Source organism: Anabrus simplex, chromosome 14 (assembly GCF_040414725.1).
Source record: "Anabrus simplex isolate iqAnaSimp1 chromosome 14, ASM4041472v1, whole genome shotgun sequence".
Lineage (NCBI taxonomy): Eukaryota > Metazoa > Arthropoda > Insecta > Orthoptera > Tettigoniidae > Anabrus > Anabrus simplex.
Window position 1 is genome coordinate 98,020,351 of NC_090278.1, and position 19,174 is coordinate 98,039,524.

Below are 19,174 nucleotides of genomic sequence, written 5' to 3' on the forward strand. Positions count from 1 at the left end.
CAAATTTAATGAACTCGCTACTGTATGTCCACAGGGACATCAATCAACTTGAGAACTGTTCAGTATATGTTTGACTCGCAAGTCTACTTGTTCAACAAGTTTTTACTAGGTGTCATTGTTTTTATTGTAGATATCATAGGGTTTTATATTACGCACAATTTAAGGTCTATCATGAATTTTATATAATTTGCCTATTTTCCGCTTCTCTGTACAGCTGAAGATGACGCAAAAATGCATCGAAACTAGTACTGTATATAATTAGTATGTTGTAATTACATCTATATAACATTATTATTGTATTGATTAGGTGGACATTAAAAAGTTTATTTATTGTAATTCTCAATTCAATACGGACAAAAAATGAAATTTCTTATGTTAATTGGAGTGGGCTACAAAAATAATCTACCGTGGAATAATCCATAGAAATGAAGCCTCTGTCATCATATTGCTGAGGTCCATCACTACTACTCATCATCGTAACCCACTTTCCGTGTTCACCTCTGCCAGGTTGGGATGTTTACGACACCTTTCTATCTTCCTCTATATGATCACCATTGTTCCTCAAAATGAGTTCCACTCCAGATTTTTTCTAATTACACTATTCTGTAGAACTGCAGCACTACAGCTTCCGTTATGTTGCGAATGAGGTGGGAACATCACCGTCTGTACCGAATTGTAAGGTGTCATCAAGAACACAACACCTTTTGTAGACAGCCTGGATCTACAGTCACCAGAGATGACCAATTTTTAATTCTAGAGGTGTTGAAGAAATCACCACGCTACAGCTGTACAGGTAGAAGGTGTCCTGGTCAGTATTAGCGAGTGGACAGCTCATTTCTGTTTACTCATTCCCGTAAGAAGCATACCACTCACACAGCAGGCAATCTTTGCTCCCACAGCGCCATTGCTTTATGAGGGTTGCTTCAGGGGAAGGTAACTCTGATCAAGCATGCTGCCTACTAAACCTAAATGACTAGCACTGAATTCACAGTTCCAATTTACCAAAAAGAACACACTGTCAAACATTTCATGACAACCCTACTCGTCCTCATTTATCACAATGTTACAAACAAAACACATTTTACTAATTTTATTTAACCAAAAGTTGCATGCCTAAGGGCCCGTAAATTAAAATAGGGATAAGACCTAAATTGGTCAGAGAATCCTGTATTGCCAAAGAGTTTGTCAGTATGCACGGATTGGCTCTGACAACGGCAAATGTTATGTGGGCCAGGTGTTCTACTGGAGTGTAGAGTGTGTTCAAAGTGTGCTTCATAAATTGTTACCATAGCAGATATTGACAAAGGGAAGTTAATATCTCTGGTTGATAATTACAAATCTTTGTTTGATAAGTCAGTCAGATTCTATGACAACACTGAGAAAGATAATCAATGGAAGGAAATAGCAGAGCTTATGAATGAACAGGGTATGTATAAAAATGCAATACTGGTTTAATCGTGTTATGGAACATAATTATATACATGTATTTTTGAGACTCGTGGCTATAATCCTAGTTTATTTAAACAGTTAACATTGTCAGAAAACCGTCTACAGTATGATGTCAATAATAGAACACAACCCTTCCTCAGTGGCATAACTCATGTTTACTATTCAACAGAGTTCACCAGTAGTTGCCAATGTCTGCAGTCTTCTACTTTTCGGATTGTCACTCGAAGAAGTGCGTGATTCTTCCACACAGTCTGATCCCACTTTTCCTTAAACAACTAGTTTTTCAAAGCTCTTTTCTCTCTTTGTAACAAGCCTGAGACGTGAGCTGCAAGAGATATTTTTGACCTAATTCAAGTAAATTTTTTATCATTTAAAATTGTATAAAATTTTATTGACAAAGTTTGCTGTATACCCTGTACCGCACGTGTCAACTTTTCTGGGACTTGTACAAGATTCAAGATGTTTCCTAACAAGCGTCCAATTAATCGGAAGGTATCTCCCATGCGCCCCTTGGTCATTAATGTTGCTGTGGCATTTCCGGTTGCACAATCCGGCACGAGCTACCTTTGGGAAGCGCATCGCAGGGTGGGTGGATTTCTCTCTTTGGCATCATGTAGAGCCGATGGGTTCTCCGGGAGCGCTGACTTCTCTTCGGGTACGCAAATCTTAAATTTCCTTAAGTAACCTAATTTTCTTTTATTTCACTTTTATTTTTAATTTGCGACAGGTGTTTACCCGTTGATTTTTCTACCAATAATCAATTTTCATTTATGATGGTGTAAAGAAATCATACATCCGTCTTCATGTTGCCACGAAACAAGCCTTCTATAACCTTTTTGGTAACATACATTAATTTTTCATTAAGCTTGGCCTCAGTAGTTCTGTTTCCTATTTATTTTCTTTCGACCTGTATTTTGGTGAAGGTGGTCGCTTCACATTAAAAGTATTTCACGTGAAAATTTAGTTCTGATGAGATTGTAAAACTGCAACTTAATTACTTGAGGGTTTCGCTTTCTAGTTCGTATTTTATGTCAACGGCAGAGTTCACTGTTTCCTTTTAACTACAACTTCGTCTGTTTTTTGATGGTAACGGTAGTGTTCACTACGGTATTTACCTTTTATATGTGTTTATAATAAATAAGTATATACGAAAAGTGGATATTAATTAAATTATTCTTTGTTCGAGGTTTTGGCCACAACCTTGTAGAGTTCTTTCCACATCCTGCTGTTAGTTTTCGTGTATTTTACCGTGTTTATTTTGATTTCATGATATGATTTTAATGTTTCTCATTTGTATTTAATGTTCCAAGTGTTTTTCTTTTATAATTGTATTATTTACAGCACCCTGTACCGCAACATGGTAGCAGAGCGTGTTTTTGTGAACTGAAGCTTCGAAAGGGGTAATTTAGTTAATGTTATTTTCCTTTTAACCCTATCGCTACCAGTGTTGCTCCTAAGCAACGTGTATTTCAAGGACACCTCACCAGTTTTTATTTAGAGTGGTCCCTTCAATCCCATTGTTGCCATAAAGCTACAGGTATGTGTTTTCATAAAATGACTACAAATGCCACTTACAGCACTGATCTAGGTGGCAGTGTGTGCGTTTAGTATGTGAAGTGAACCAGCTGGCTGTGATCTAATTACGCCAGTGTTACAAAATCACTTTTCAGAACAATTAATTGTGAGTTAACTTTTTATATTAGTGTATTTCTCAACTTAATGTACTGTTGTAAGATTATGTACCGCAATAAACTGAAATAAATATCATAGCTTGTGAATATATCTGATTAGAAAATGGTGTTGCTCTCAAGCTACATTGGAGTTAAGTATAAACAAATCATTCTAACCTAACTTTTACCAACCGGATTGTAATTCCATTCTATACTTGTTTTATGCCAATACCCAACATGAAACCGACACAAATAAGGAACGAAAAGGACGTTCTTCAGTTATCAGATGGAATTAATTCTGAAATAGATGAATTGTCAGAGTTTGAGGACTCGGAAGATGAAACAGCCGTATTTCTTCGAGCATAGTTGTGGCTCTCACAAATGAGCTTCCTGAACACAAGAACTTCAAAGTTTACTTCGATAACTGGTTTCTTCTCTTCAACTTGCCATAGCACTGAAAGAAAGGGGGATTATTCTGTGTGGGCACACTACGTAATGACAGGATGGGCAAGTGTCCCCTGATGTCTGAAGCTGAACTGAAACGCTCTGGAAGAGTCAGCTACGACTGGCGTGTGGAAAAGAACAGTAATGTGGCACTTACCAGATCGTATAAGAGAAAAATGAATTTTATATCAGCTAATGCTGCAATTGATCCAGTAGGGGAATGTAAGAGGTGGAATGCATCACAAAAGGTAACCATGGAAATAGATTGCCCCAGTGTTACAAAAGAGTATAACTTCTTCATTGGAGGGGTAGATTAGGCTGGAATGCTTCAGGAATTGTACAGAATTGATTTGAGATCAGTGAAGTGGTACACTAGAATTATATACTGGTGTATTAGTGTTGCCTTTGTGAATGGAAGGTTGTTGTACCGTAGACATCGGGTTCAACGACATAAAAAATGTCAATATTCGCTGGCAAAATTCCAGGCAAATATTGCAAGTGCGCTTACGAGATCAGGAAAAGGGAAAGGTACAAAACGTCGCTCCAGTGAAGCACTCAAAGAACCCACTAAAAGGCGAACATTTGCAGTCCGCCCAGATGATGACATTCGGTACACGGGTATGAACACTGGCCGGGATACTCTGGTAAAGGTAGACGCAAATTTTGTCCAGGTGGATTCACTCAAGTAGTATGTGCAAAATTTAATGTAAACTTGTGCCTAACTGCAGCAATGGCAAACTGCCTCACACCTCGTCTTGCCAAGTATGCCTCATTTTGGTGCTGTCATTGTTTTTTGTGGTTTTCGTATAGCTGCATAGCATTTAGTGGTGCTGTTTGAGGATCCAACCAGCCTCTGGGCTGATGACCTAACAGCCAGCAAAAAATTGCTTCACTCTGTTCCATACGAAGTAGGCCTTTCTTGTGTACTGTATTTGTTTCTGGAATGATAGTTCTTGTAAAGGAAAGTTGTTAAAGTAATGTGACGTTTCTCCCATCATCCAGTGTTCTAAAACATGTTCTTTTTATATTTTAATGTTTCTTGTACACTTTAATCTTAATTATGATACAGTATTGTAATGTTTCTAGTACTGTGTAATGTCTTAATAAAGTAGAGTAGAATATTTAAAATTTCAGTTTATTTTGTCTTCGAATTACCACTGAGCCCCAATGTAGCTCTGAAGCAACATGTTCAAAAATCCAAGTCTAGGAGGGAATTTTTTTGAAAATGGCAAAAATGCATTTGAATGTGACCTAATAGTATGGAACAGCACAAATACAAATTGTATTAAAATTATTTTTACTCTTGGGGTTCAAAGGGTTAAAAGATGTAATTAGTATGTGCATTCCTAATCCCTGTTTATTTGTTTTCGCGCTCAATATTCACATCCTGAGGGAGTCGCCTATTATCTCCGTTTGAACGTGTTTGGTATTCTGTCTGTGATGTGCTATTTTCAACCTGAACGTTAGAGGTAATAGTAAGTCAGTGTCCATGACATTTTATTTTAGTCTGTAGTCAATTTATGTTTAAAAGTTTTGCCTGAGGTAAGCCTTCTGCTAACCGAGTGAATATTTTAAGGCTGTATCATCACATTGCGTGTACCGTGTTCCGAGTCTTCTTTGATAAATTTCAACATGTGTTTTCATTGTAACAACTGCGTGATCACCTGTTGCTTTAGGCTATGTCATTGAATCATGCTAAATCTTGTACTCATTCAAGACAACTATTTCAGATTCCCTATGGGAATCAACTTCCATATAATCTGATGGCCAAGCAGGCATCAATTTTTGGTAACGAGAGAGTCTCGAGTGCATTGGGACTGCCGGTGGCTCCAAGTAGCCTACGCAGTAGCTTCCACGGTATGTACTAGCCATGCGTCTTGGTAGGTGTGCTAGGTACCAACTGATGAGCCCAACTTAGCACATAGGGGCGAAATGCTGGCAACCACGAATGAGTTAGCTGGAAAATTTATAATGTCCAATAATGGACCATTTATATTGGTATTTCGAACAGCTGATGTACGTATCTGTTGAAGACAACTGATTGCTTTACCTATTACAAGTTTGTGCACACCCTACACCTTGAAATTTATCTTAAAGTTAAAAACTTCATAAATGTTCTGTATTGAACTGAGAATCACAATACTGAAAAGAAAGTATAGAGGCTCCACATTTTCAATGCACTGTTATTAAGTTGTACCAATATTAAGTTACAACATGTTAACTTTGGGACCGGTTTCAACACATTTGAAGTCTCATCATCAGTCTAAATCATAAATAATTATAAACACACAAAACAAATATAAGACGTTATTCACAGTCAAAACGGTGTATGTAGAAATATAAACACTTTTTATGAAGAAGTAAATTTAATTGAAGTTTATTTGTAACATGACAGTCTCTTATATTCTTGCTGTGCTGTAATCTCGTAAGAAGACGTTGAATTGATGGTAGTTAAAAAGCTTGATCCAACATAAAATCTTGAGGAATGACTTCTTAAAAGATTGATCTTGAGAGATGCATCTTGTGTACAGTTTTTTTTATCTTCCCAATTTGACTGGATTAACGACGGGCAGAATGGAATATAATGCATTCGAGAACTTTTGAGAATCGATACTTACATTCGAAACCATGTTTTCGAGTTCAACATAACCTTTAAAAGTCGATGTAGGTCTCATTTACGCGGTACACGATTTCCAGAAACTGACTACGAACAGTATACCGGATACCAAATTACAATGAGAAAAAAAAAAAAAAAAGATTTCGCCATCATGTTGGGGCGCTTTTGTATCTAAATGTGCTTTATTTTATTAGATGAGAGAATTAAAAACTACTTGTGGTCGATTGTCGTTTGCCTTGGCGTTATTGGATTTTTCGAAGAGTTTGGCTAATCAAAGTTGCTGAAGTGAAATAAGTTTTTTCACGGGAAACTGACGAAGATTACCCTGTAAAACTGAATATAAAGTATAGAGATTTTGAACTCTTATACCGGTAGTTAATGAGGTTTTCCAGCCTAACATGCCTGCCTCTCATACAGAGGGCCCGGGTTCGATTCCAACCAGGTCAGGCAATTTTACCTGGATATAAGGGCTGGTTCCAAGTCCACTCAGCCTACGTGATTACAGTACCTTTAATTGAGGAGCTATCTAATGGTGAGATGGTGACCCCGATCTAGAGAGCCAGAAATATCGGCCAAGAGGATTTGTCACACTGACCATGCGTCACCTCGGTTGCTTGGCAGGCAAAGTCCCATTGGGGTTTTAGTTCGGTTTGGTTTAGGAGTTTTTGTAAGATTATAATTATACACATTTCATTTTTGTGATGTTTAGTCAAATTGTTGATGGTTTTTATTAATTCCCAGATTTTCCATTTTCCCGTGTTGTATGTTGCATTTTCAGGGTCCCTCGAAAAACGGAGAATCGAGGTTCCACGGTAATATCATATTAGTATTTTTAATGCACAGATACGGCAATTATAATTTATTTTACTGCAGAGCTTCAAAAAATTTTGCCCAGACATTTGTGTGGGCTGGGACTGAAGTGTGCTAACCTTATTCTTATTCCTCAACTAATAAATGGCCGACGAAAAGGAATATACGGTATTATTTTCTTAAAGTATGAATACAGATTACAGTGTAATTATTAACTGCTATGTTTACAGCAATTATTTAACATACACCGTAGTTTTCTTTTAACATAACCTTTACATTTTAGAAATATATTGTTTTTCATCTATCAAGAACTCAATGTAAAGGTTCAGACAGATATTTCACAACTATACCCCTACTTGATGCCCTAAGTGAGAAAGAAATCTATGGAACTGGCACTGTTATGACGAACAGAGTGAAAAATTTAACATTTAAACGTGACCAAAAGATTGTGAGAGGTGAAGTTGAGGAGGTATGTCGATCAGATGATGGAATGCGTTCAATTCGATGGAAGGACTCGAAAGTGGAAACCATGGCCTCAAATTTGCATAGAAAAGCCCCACTTCATGAAGTAGAGAGATGGGACGAAAAGGAAAAGAGTACATTAAAGTACCAATTCCAAACGCAGCCAAAAAAATAATGAAAAGATAGGCAGTGTCAATATCTGCGATCAGCTGATGGAAGAGTACCGAATGTTCTTTAAAACACAGAAGTGGACACTGAATACTGCCATTCAACTTATTGATCCGGCAGCGGTTAATGAGTGGATGGAGTACAGGAGAGATGCTGCATGCAATGTAATTACGAAGAAAGACATTTTGATCTTATGAAATTTCGATTAGCCTTAGCTGAAATAATCAACTGACTTAGTGCCCTTTAAAGAGGAGGAAGAACAAGGAGATCCACCACATAAGATGTGTCCACCACTCCCATGTGTGGACAGAAGGCTCGACGGTTTTGAGAACTGGCCAGCTGTTCATGAACTGTCGACGGCACGCATGTGCCGCATGACCAGCTGCTTTGGCTGAACCAGAGTGCGATGTACCAACTGTAATATTTACCTATGTCTAACGAGTAAAAATAAGGGTTTCAGGGAATCCACAAGAAATGATGTAGTAAGCGTAAGCATTTTTCACACTTATTATTTATTATTTTCTTCAACATTTGGGACTATTTATCACTGCTTGTATTATGTACATTAGAAAAATAAATAATTTGATGTGATAGAACGTGTATATTATATCTACCTTCAATCTCCTTCTAGAAAAAAATATTTCATGGCTATATTAACATTAATAATAAATATAAAGTGAACTTTACAAACTTCACTAGTTCTCCACTAAAACGACTGAGTACAGACCCAACCCACACAAATGTGTGGGTCATAAAAAACAATGGAATAAGATTTTTTGCTGCAACAGCTTTTTTAAGATTTTGAGATCAATTAAGGTATTTAACAACGAAAAAAAAAAAAAAACCTCTCTCCTTAGTCTTGGGTCTGAAAGGGATAATGGTGTAATAACTAGCGAAACGTGCTACAGAGGGACGTCAACCAGAGTTGACTCTAAATAAAAAAGGAAATAAAGTAATTTTGCATTCCACATACCATTTTAGTACAGAGGTGCCAACCTTTGAAGCGGATTATCAGTAATAGCCCTCCGCCCCCGAGAAATATTACGAGTCAAGTCCAAAGCATGCTCCCTCCTTCTCAATAATGACATCCCTTGTGCCCTTCCCTCTAGCAAAATATTCAAAAGTATATCATATTACACAATAACATTTGCACACAACCTGTTAGTTCTGTGATAAAACATTCCTTGAAGCTTGTTTCGCATGCAGCAACTGCTTTTCAGTGTAGTTTTTCTTGAAGCATCCTTCCCGCTGTGATATTTTCGTCTTCTGAACCATAAGCGATTCCAGTGCAGATGTGCTTAATGTAGGCCTCAGTTCTTTCTCAATCTTTCTATCAACTGTCAGGTACACCTGACTGAAGGATTTATAGTGGAGAAGTGCAGTGCCTGAGCTCCTTCATTCACAATGAATTTTACAACGCTTATGGGTAGGAAAAGGAAGTCACGATCGAATAAGTATCGTTGCCAACTCACAAGCATTGAAACAAGGACAATTTAGTAGAAAGACTCGAAAGGATTGAACATTTCCCCTCCTTTTCTTTTTTTCCGTAGTAAATTATTTTTTGTAATAGTGTCAGCTTTTCCATAATAATTTCCGTAATTCCGTAATCATGAGATGAAATCCGAAATAATTACAGACAATCCGTAACAGTTCGCACTCTGTTAGTACATTAAATTTACATTCTCCAGAAAAATGCAAGAGTTATGCTTTTTTCTTGTTGGTGTATTATTTGATTATTATACTTTGGTGTAGCAATATTAAGGGGACCTTAACAGGAAATATAAAATTTCTTCGTTACTATTAGCTGTGTTGTAAAACTGTACATTAGAAAAACTGTGCAAAATATAATATCCAGGCTTCAATGGTGCATGCGTTTTATCGTGTTGAAGAATAGTAACAGAAATATTAATTTTATCCAAAATGTGCATCTAACAATATTCATCATCATCATCATGTGCCCCACTCCAGTTCCCCGGGTGAGATTAACAATATTACAGAAAATTAAATTTCCAGTCCTTTATACCTCAAATAGTTAAACATTACACAAAATATTCAAATTAAAATTTTTATTTTGAAGTTTGTAAATGGCAAGCATCACTGACGTGGAAATATTTTTTAGTAATCATGGTAACAAACTCAATGCTGATGGTTGTTATTGTCTTCATAAGCTGCAAAACAATGTGGTCATAGCCTGGACATGAGAATCAAAACATGAAGGAAGGATCACTGGAAGAATTATGAAAAAAGGAAGCATTACATGTAGCATTTGGAGGAAAGTTGGTTAAAACAGAAGAAAATTTATGATGGCTGACAATGTTCCAAGTCCTTAAAACCATAACACAGACTGACTATAACTAACCATCAATGACTAGTACTGTAGACGTCTAATACACGAGAGTTTTGTCTAAAACCTTCAATGTCTTTCATAGGCGCTACCTTCCCAACTCTATCCCGTCCCCAAACTTGTGTTGCCTAAAACCTTCAATGTGTCAATGCAACGTTTAACTACTAGGAAAAATAAAATAACAAATGAAGGGAATTTCAAGGGATCTCACAGTATGTTAAGATAAGAAACTGTTAGTCATATAGAGAATTAACACTTGTACTTTCTCTACTGTGCGCAGACAACACGTTCGGCGGACACCTCAAAGAATACCAATAATTAACACAGAAATAAATCAATCATTACAACTGTGAAAATGGTAGATCTAAACAACAGCATGGTAGCACAGTTGGCAGACAACACTCAGCCCAGCAACATTTATTTCAAGAGGGAGATCAATTTCAATTTCTCACGAGCTCGGTTATTGTTGGCAACATTCCTTATTTATATAGCAATTGAGGCTGTTACGGCCGGCGCTACAAATCATGTCAGTGTTTTCCGGGCTTGTAGGCCATGGTCCAGGGGCATGCGATGGTTCTGACGGACTTCGGTAGCAGAAAAGCTCTCCACTGAGAAACGACTGCATAAAAGCCCGGAAAACACCGACATGACATTCCTTATTGTTTGGAACATCTGTACTACAGACACACACACACAAACATAGAATAGATAGAGGAAGCAGTCACCTACATCACTCACCCCGTCGGTGCGCAGGATCTTGGACTTGAGCCACGACAGGTAATAGACCCGCACACGGTTCTTCTTGCCTGAGATGGTCACCAGGATGTTCTGTCCCTCCAACACCTCCATCTGTTGGAAGCGGCGCCGCGAGATCAGCTGGTACACCTTGCCCTGCCCACTGCGGTCCAACAGCATCAAACCATTCTCTGTGCCTATCAGCAGGTTCACTCCTACAAAATCACAAAAATTATACCAGTACAATAAATTAAGTATAACCAGGCCAAAGTTCTATCCCTGACTCATCTTTTGTTACCCAGAAGACTGCACCAAGTTCCAAACTACTATTTGCTTTAACTTGCAACGGATATTTCTTACAACTAATATTCAACAAGCTAAGCGGATTCATTGCCAGTCAAAGGATCTTCATTTGCGCCTGAGTATTAGAACACAATGAGAAGTGGTCTGATATGAGAGTAAGTGGACAAGATCACAAAAAATAATAATAATTACAGCATCATTGTTTGATTTTAATTTACATTCAACTAACTACGTTTTACCAATTTTGGTGATACCGATGTTGACCTACAGGTAAATCTACTGACATGCGACCAAAGTATTTGAACAACTTCCAATATCACCAAACTAAGCCAACTCTGCCTCTTTAAGCCCGAGCATTACCGCCCGAGTCACTCGGCAATAGGGCCGAGGAACGTGGTCATGTGAATTGTTCATAGGTCATTTGGATGGGAGCAGTCATTTTGGCATAGGCCAAATATTTTAATATTCAATAAATTGCAGAAACTCAATGCAACTAATTGGCAGTCTTCACAGCTTTTGTTGACAATAAATCTACAGCAGGGAGCTAATTTCATCTGAGCTTGGGGTAAAAGTAAAATTTGCTCTTTTTAATGACACGCAAAAATAAAATGAAATCAGAAGTATTAAGCCTTCCACTTGTTCTCGACTGCAGTAGCTCCTTTACAAATGAGCAAGGTGATATGGTATGGTGTATGGCTTTTAGTGCCGGGACTGTCCGAGGCTCGCCAGATGCAGGTCTTTTTATCTGACGCCCGTAGGCGACCTGAACGTCGTGATGAGGATGAAATGATGATGAAAACCACACATAACCCAGCCCCCGTGCCAGCGAAATTAACCAAATATGGTTAAAATTCCCAACCCTGCCAGGAATCGAACCGGGGACCCCTGTGACCAAAGGCCAGCACGCTAACCATTTAGCCATGGAGACGGACAATGAGCAAGGGTTTGATATGCACAATAAAGACCCTGTATTAGTTTTGTAATGGCACAGTTTAGGATTTATCCCATCAATCCTGACATCTTGGTTTTGAATTGTACCGGAGGTACACCCGCCCCGTGCATTTAAATTAAGTGCCTTGGAGAATGCCATTTAAAATATAAAACTCGCAACAACTAGTGCAAGACACAGGCTATCAATTAAGTAACACCTAGTTGCCAGCCATTAAGGATTTACGTAGGTAGTTCCCTTCCCTGTCCCTTCACTATTATTATTTCGTCTCGGTGTTTTCCAAATTTGTACGTTCCTCATCGCCAGATGTTTCATTCAACGCTTGTGTCAATGTCATATGTTATGTGACCGTCTTACACTGATTCTTATGGTTCGGGCAGCTTCTGCTTCGAACACCAGTGCTGTGCCACGTCCGGGGAACCAACTGGTGGCGAATGAACGTTCCATTTCTATTATAACGTCTAAATTTCAAAAAGTCATTGTTTACGAAGCCTTTCTTATGGACAGTAAGGATTTTCTTCTGATGACGCAGAGCACAGTTCTCTGCGAAACGTAAAGAATTTAACCTTATTTTCTTGACACGGCATAAGCCCAAAAGCCTATACAGTATCATGTCTATAAGGACGGGCTGTGAAAGCATCAATGGCAACTAGTGTAAGAAGTTTGGACATTTCTCAATAGGTTTCGCTACTATAAACTTATGTTATGCCCTCTGGTGTGAAGATGAACTATTAAAATTCAAGAGTAATTTCGTAAGGAAAGGTTTCCTAAACTGGAATATTTAGTGTTTGTTTTTTTATTTTCAAAAGTCATCAACACTTCTATCTCTTCCCGCCAACTCAAGGCGTTGGCGAATGAAAATGTTTGTACATTTATTTTTCTACCAATCAAAATTTTCTGGTATTTGATTATCCAATAAGAATTGGGGGCGTGTCGGAGACTTAGCCCATAGTTTTCTGGAACTTTTTCGGCTATAAAAGCTGGCACATTTTGGGACCAACTTGTCTTAGTGATCGCTTCAGTCTAGCGTGTTTATAAAGGGGCGGGAGATCCACCAGCTCAAGGTAATGGCAGAGCCTGATTCAAATCTTATAATCTTTCAAAGCTACCTCAAGAGGAAGGTTTCAGATCTTTAGTAATGGAACTTCATTTTAAAAAAATGAAAATTTCAAGCTCTAAATGTAATTTCAGACTAGTCGAACGAACTTATCTGAAAAACAGGGAATAGAGAGTGAGGTACCTTCTCAACTTGATTTTGAGGCAACTACGACTTTGTAACATTTTCTATCTTGTAATCTCCATCTAGTCACCTCCTTAGCCTCTGTAACGTCGGGCCATAAGCCCAAATAGGGTTTTATGCATTCAATTGTAAATTTCTAGGAGTTTGCCTCCTTTCCATTTTGGTTTTTGGGCCAGTTATTTAACCCCCCCCCCCAAAAGCCCTGTAGAATGGTTACTGGTTACCCCTGTTTAATTTTGTGTTAAAGGTATCAGATTGTTGAGCATTTTTAAGACAGTGAATACCGTTTGATTTTGTTAAATGTAGGTTGTGCCTTTGATAGGCCTGGAGATTGTGAACTTTCGAAAATAGATTCCTAAGTGTAAATTTATAGAGCAAAGACGATCTTACTAATGTAAAGCTTGAATGTTATAATGTACGGAGAGGAGTCTCCCAAATAATCTTGTGGAGCCAAGGTGCTCCTGTAAGAAATATTATTGAATGGAGCACATTGGCAAGCTCGTAATGTTAATTAATGTTGTTTAATTGTTCTATGAATTCATCTGTGGATGGATAGGACAAACTGGAGGAGGCTCGTACACAACTGTACCCGGCTTGCTGGAGCGAAGAAATCACGATGATATCGACATCTCGAGATCGTTGTTGTAGCTGAGATTTTGTTACTCGCTTAGCGAATTGTTTTGTTAAATGTTAACATCTGGAAAGAGAAAGAAAATAAGGGGGGGAAGGAAATAAAACTGTAAATTTTAAAGTTTTAAATAAATCTTTCAATTTTCGTATTTCCACCCATTCATGCCCGTACCTTTTTCACCCCTGTAAACCACAGTAACTCCGACTGAGTTAGAGCCCTGACAAGGCGTCATGGATTATATTTGTAAGCTATGAATTTCATTTTTGTTCCGTATTGAAGAGCAATTATAAGAATAAATTGACATAAAATAAAAATAAAATATATGAAGTAAATTATATTATATAAGTCTTGAGACTAGTTTCAACCACTTAGTGGCCATCCTCAGCCAAATAAAAATTAAACAGATTATGTGATAACTAAAACATATGACAATGTTGCAGGAATAATTATAACATTAAATTAAATATAAGATCAAAATTTTTGGTTATGATCTTCTTGTCATGATATGTTAAAGTTCACTTCGGACCTCAGGCAAAGAGGTAAATCTCTAATGTCTGATGTAGAACAAGAACTGACTGGCAGGCCATGTAACAAAGGAGTGGGTACAATAGAGGATTTAATTTTAAAACACTCACTTACCCCAGAGAGCAGCGCAGAGGATCTCTGAATTGAAGCGCTTCTTGTACTTGCGGATCTCAGGCGTGTCCGAACCGACATCGTGCGACGTCGGAGTCACGTTCACGTTGACGTGAGACTCTCGCCGTGTCGGGCCCGAACCGCCGGCACCAAAGCCGAACGTCAGAAACGACCGCTGTTTCTGTTGAAGTAGATGTGGGGGGGATTTAGACACAGCCTGGCGGTACTGTGGACAGAGAGAGTAATAGCATCAGTGCGCATACCGACAGGGAAGGCTTTACTATCTCTATGTAAAGTTGTACATGAAGCCATTAGTTACCAAAGATCAAGAAGTACAACAAAATAATACATATAAAACAAAAGCTGAAAGGTTTGCCCCTATCAAACTATTTATTGTAACCTGAATAAAAAGTACATTTATTTGATGAAACTTGTTTTGGTCTTCCTAGGGACCATCAGCAGTCAAAATCACTAAAGTTAAGGCAAGACATGAATTATTACAGATAAAATTTATGAAGCAAGCCTGTGTTGTTGATATTCGGTGCAATAGAAGTAAAGAGTTTAATGTTAAACACTCTTCATGATCACACGTCTTGTGTAAGTACTCAAAGTACTCTTCAAACTTGAAGAATGCACTTCGAATCTTCTTGAATTCTGAATTCAGTTATTCTGTTCACACTTGTTTCCTGTACAGTGGTCACTTCGAAAAAAAAAAAAAAAAAAAAGAGAGAGGTTGATTTAGAGATAGTTTCATCAGATTCTTGCCGAATACCAATAATCGCAACTGCAACCTCACACTACTACCATCAACCAAGTTGTATTTCTGATGTGACATTCAACACTCCTAGATTCTTACCTACTGTCACTCTAGTCTTGTAATGCTTATTTTCATATCATACTCAAAACAGTCTGCCACTAAGACCGAGGCCACTAAACATTTTGTACCTTTCAATAACTAATTAACCAAGAAATCATTCCACCATCAAATCTCATTGTCAACATAACGCTTTTCCTGCCTTTAATAACTTGTCCCTAGATCAAGATCATTTCCTCAGGAGCAATTTACATTTAAGATGGATAAATATAATCGAGCCACTGGCTCTGACAGATTGTAATGTAAAGAAAAGAGCGAGGAGAGAACAGTATTGCCAACCTGTGGTGAATTGAAACTATAGATATAACCTCGAAAACACTAATATGAATTACACTGTGCCGTATGATTTTAATATTAAATCGCTCAAAACCAACACCCTTTATTGATTTGATGTTATTGTTTTAATTAAGTTATTTTATGGCAAGATCTAACTAAACTACTTCCGCTAGTGGCAGAATGTCACTTGTGCACCAGATTTAAGATTTGAAGAGAAACACGTGGCATCAGTTGCCTTCTAGCTTCTTTTTTCCTTTTGTATTTGTATGGCCAGTGGGATCATTGGAAACGATTTTAACAAATCAGTTATACCAGCCAAAGCCGTGGATTTATACATCGGCTACATTAACATTTTGAGAATGAGCGTAATAACAGTGGGCCACTTCTTCCTGCAAGATGACTGAAAATTTTAACAAAAGAAAAGTGTCCAGTAGATCTTAATACACCTTCTAAAGTGATCCGTACTCCTGAAAAATGTAGACCAACACACTGCACCAAGACAGCACTAGATGCATTTCAGAAGGGTGCGATAAGGCAACATATTTAGTTATTATATTAGACAGCTGATGAAAAAAAAAAGAATATGGAAAGGATCTGGTCATGACTTTTATAGATATAGAAAAGGCATATGATAGTGTCCCCAGAGAGAAGGTTTGGGAAACCATGGTTACAAAGAAACTCGGAAGAGAAATGTCAGAAATGGTGCAAACAATGTTCAACAACTGTGTTAGCAGAGTACTGACCACAGTTGGAAAGACAGAATGGTTTAGGAATAAGACTGTACTAAGACAGGGGAGTGTGCTGTCACCTCTTTTGTTTACTATGGTCATGGACGAAATTGTAAAGGAAACAAAGGAAGCCTATGGAGATAAAAAGATGAAGATACTGCTATTTGCAGATGATGTGATCTGGGGAAAGAAGAAGTGCAACAACAACTAGATATACTGAACGAAAAAATTGAGAAGTGTGGCATGAAAATCAGTGCAGAGAAAAGCAAGACTATGGTGATGTCGAGAGGAGAAAGGCAAGGAAAGGGCACTGAAAATAGGAAGTCAGAGTCTGGAAATTGTGGACAGCTTTAAATACCTTGGAAGTGAACTAATGCAAAATGCTAGGGTGGACATGCAGATTAGCAGGAGGATGAAGTGTAAGAAACCTTGTTTGGAACAAAGTACCAAAGAAAAGTAAAGAGATAATGTACAAAATGTACTGTGTACCCATACTGACTTATGCAGCTGAGACTTGGACTTTGACGAGCAGGCAAGAGCGTAGAATTCAAGCCAGCGAGATGAAATTCCTAAGAAGTATGACAGAAAAGACAAGGAAAGACAGAGTGAGAAATGAAGATGTCAGGAAGGAAGTTGGGATAGGAAAGCTAAGTGAGAGAGTTGAAAAGAATAAACTAAGGTGGTTTGGGTACGTAAAGAGGATGGAGAAGAATAGAATAGAATTACAAGACAGATGCTGGAGGCAAAGTGCGAGGGCAAGAGAGCAAGAGGAGGACCTAGAACAAGGTGGACTGAATCAGTGAAGAGCGGCATAAGAAGACGAAATTTAGACTGGGACAACATCGTGGAAGAGGAATGGTGGAAGGAAAGAGGAAGATGGAGAAGTGCCATAAATACCCTGACCTGGCAGGAGCAGGATAAGGGGAAATGATGATGGTTATGATGAGGGAATTTCCCGTGTGAGAAACTACTTTCCTCTTTGGAAGACATCAATATTTATGAGAAGTGTAAAGTATTCCCTTTGTATTAGTTAATGTGAGTGTATAATTTGTTTCATTTTATTGCAATATTTTATTAATTCGATGGTACTATTCTCAGGGTTCTATTTTTTATTCTGACATTTTAATTATCGTGATACTATTTACAGAGTTGAGGTTTTAACATTATTATTACAGTTATTCCATTCTTGGAATGTGGTTAATTTTGAAAGGAACGTTTTATTATTATGGTTACACTTTCCTGGGTTTTCAAGATATTAGAGGTAATTTTCGGATATTTCCATCGCATTAACACAGAATCTGATCTACGTATGTGAGAAATACTTTAAGAGTTCACATCTGTTTATACTGCACTGTCTTAGAAACGTCAGAGCAACCCTCACCCTCATTTCATACAAACGTTGAATGGAAAAGTTCTGATTCGCGAAATTACTGTACTGTGTATCACAGTAGATTAATATATTACTGAAAATCCACATTAATTTATCCTTTCTTGCTATTTTTGTGTGATCAAAGGGTTTTAGGCAATCTGTTCATCAGCTTTTCCCTTTACTTTCGCTAGGTTAACAAGAAAGTTCAACCTGTACAGCTGTCGTCACCAGCATTATACGTATACCAACACGAATCATTACTGCAGTCCTCCTATTTCTACACTGTACAAGTGCAAGTTAAGCAAAGTATTTTTCATATTCAAAAATACATTACGGTCACTTTCACTGTTAGCAGTGAGGTAAGTTTCCATTAAATTACAATCGAGCGAGTGGTGCACAAGGAGTTGAGTACTGAATACCTTGACTGTGATACAGCAGAACAAGCATTAGTGTCAAAACTCGAGCACTTGAATTTGAAGATGAACGATTTTATGTAAATGAAAGTAAAATGAATATATGTTTGGGCAAGTTCTGCATCTGCCCTGATGAGTACGGACACACACATTTACAAAACATGTGGAAAGCAAAAAGCACAAAGTTGGAGAACAAAGGAGCCCAATCTATCTCACAGAAAAGACAACAAATTTTGTCTGAACCACACAGTGCATTGAAGAAGGCAGAAACTGATAACGGAGATTTTATTGCAGAACCAATAGAATCATTCCTTGTAGCAGATATACCTGTAGAAATACTGGATAACCCAGAACTTTACAAGTGGATTAATAAGTTAATGGCTGCTGTGACCTTCCTTCGGCTGCTTAACTACAAAAAGTACATCATGTTACTTAAGAATAAGAAGGAAGATGAACTAGAAGAGCCAGTGAAAAATTAGTACAGTGCTGAGTTCACTGATGAAAGAACAAACACAAGGAGTGTTCTATCCTAAAACCGCCTGCTGAACCTACAATAATCCCTATGGTTTCTGTGGTGCTAGACAAGGCAAATATGCCAACATACTACAGGGTTTGGTTAATGAAGTTCTTGTACATATTCAATGTTGGGCCCATAAAGTAAATAACATTGGTTCTTTCCTCCAAAGTGATTTAGATGAGCTGAACAATCTTGTATCGAAAGTGAAAGTAAGCTTCTTAAATACAGGAAAACAAGACACATTAATTTATCGATTCTTAGAAGGAAGTATGGGGATAATTTAGACGAAGTTGTTTCCAATTACAATTGTAACATAATGGAAGACTTATTTTAAATCTGCTTTGTATGTCAAAGAATATCTTCAGGATATCGCACCGTTCTTTGAAGAATTAGGAGAAGAGAATTAAGGAGTGAAGTTCTTGAAAAATATGGCTGAGGAAGTAAAACGACTGTTGAAGTACAAGCAATATTCATCTCCAGTTGCTGTACCAGAATTATGGAGGTGATATATCTCTTAGAAGGCTCTTCCTATCCCACAA

The 19,174-nt window shown here is 37.8% G+C and overlaps 1 protein-coding gene across 10 annotated transcripts in view; it reads right to left on the reverse strand.

The window, feature by feature from the left end:
• msn (serine/threonine-protein kinase msn) overlaps positions 1–19,174 on the reverse strand; it is a 225,024-nt gene that overhangs the window by 42,802 nt on the left and 163,048 nt on the right. For 7 of the 10 annotated variants that reach the window (XM_067158047.2, XM_067158039.2, XM_067158042.2 and 4 more), the window contains 2 exons: positions 14,462–14,684; positions 10,694–10,914 (listed from right to left, as the gene is read on the reverse strand). In XM_067158047.2, the coding sequence (XP_067014148.1) occupies positions 10,694–10,914; positions 14,462–14,684 (444 nt within the window). The remainder of the gene's footprint in view (positions 1–10,693; positions 10,915–14,461; positions 14,685–19,174) is intronic. The other 3 variants (XM_067158046.2, XM_067158043.2, XM_067158040.2) reach the window with 2 other exon arrangements.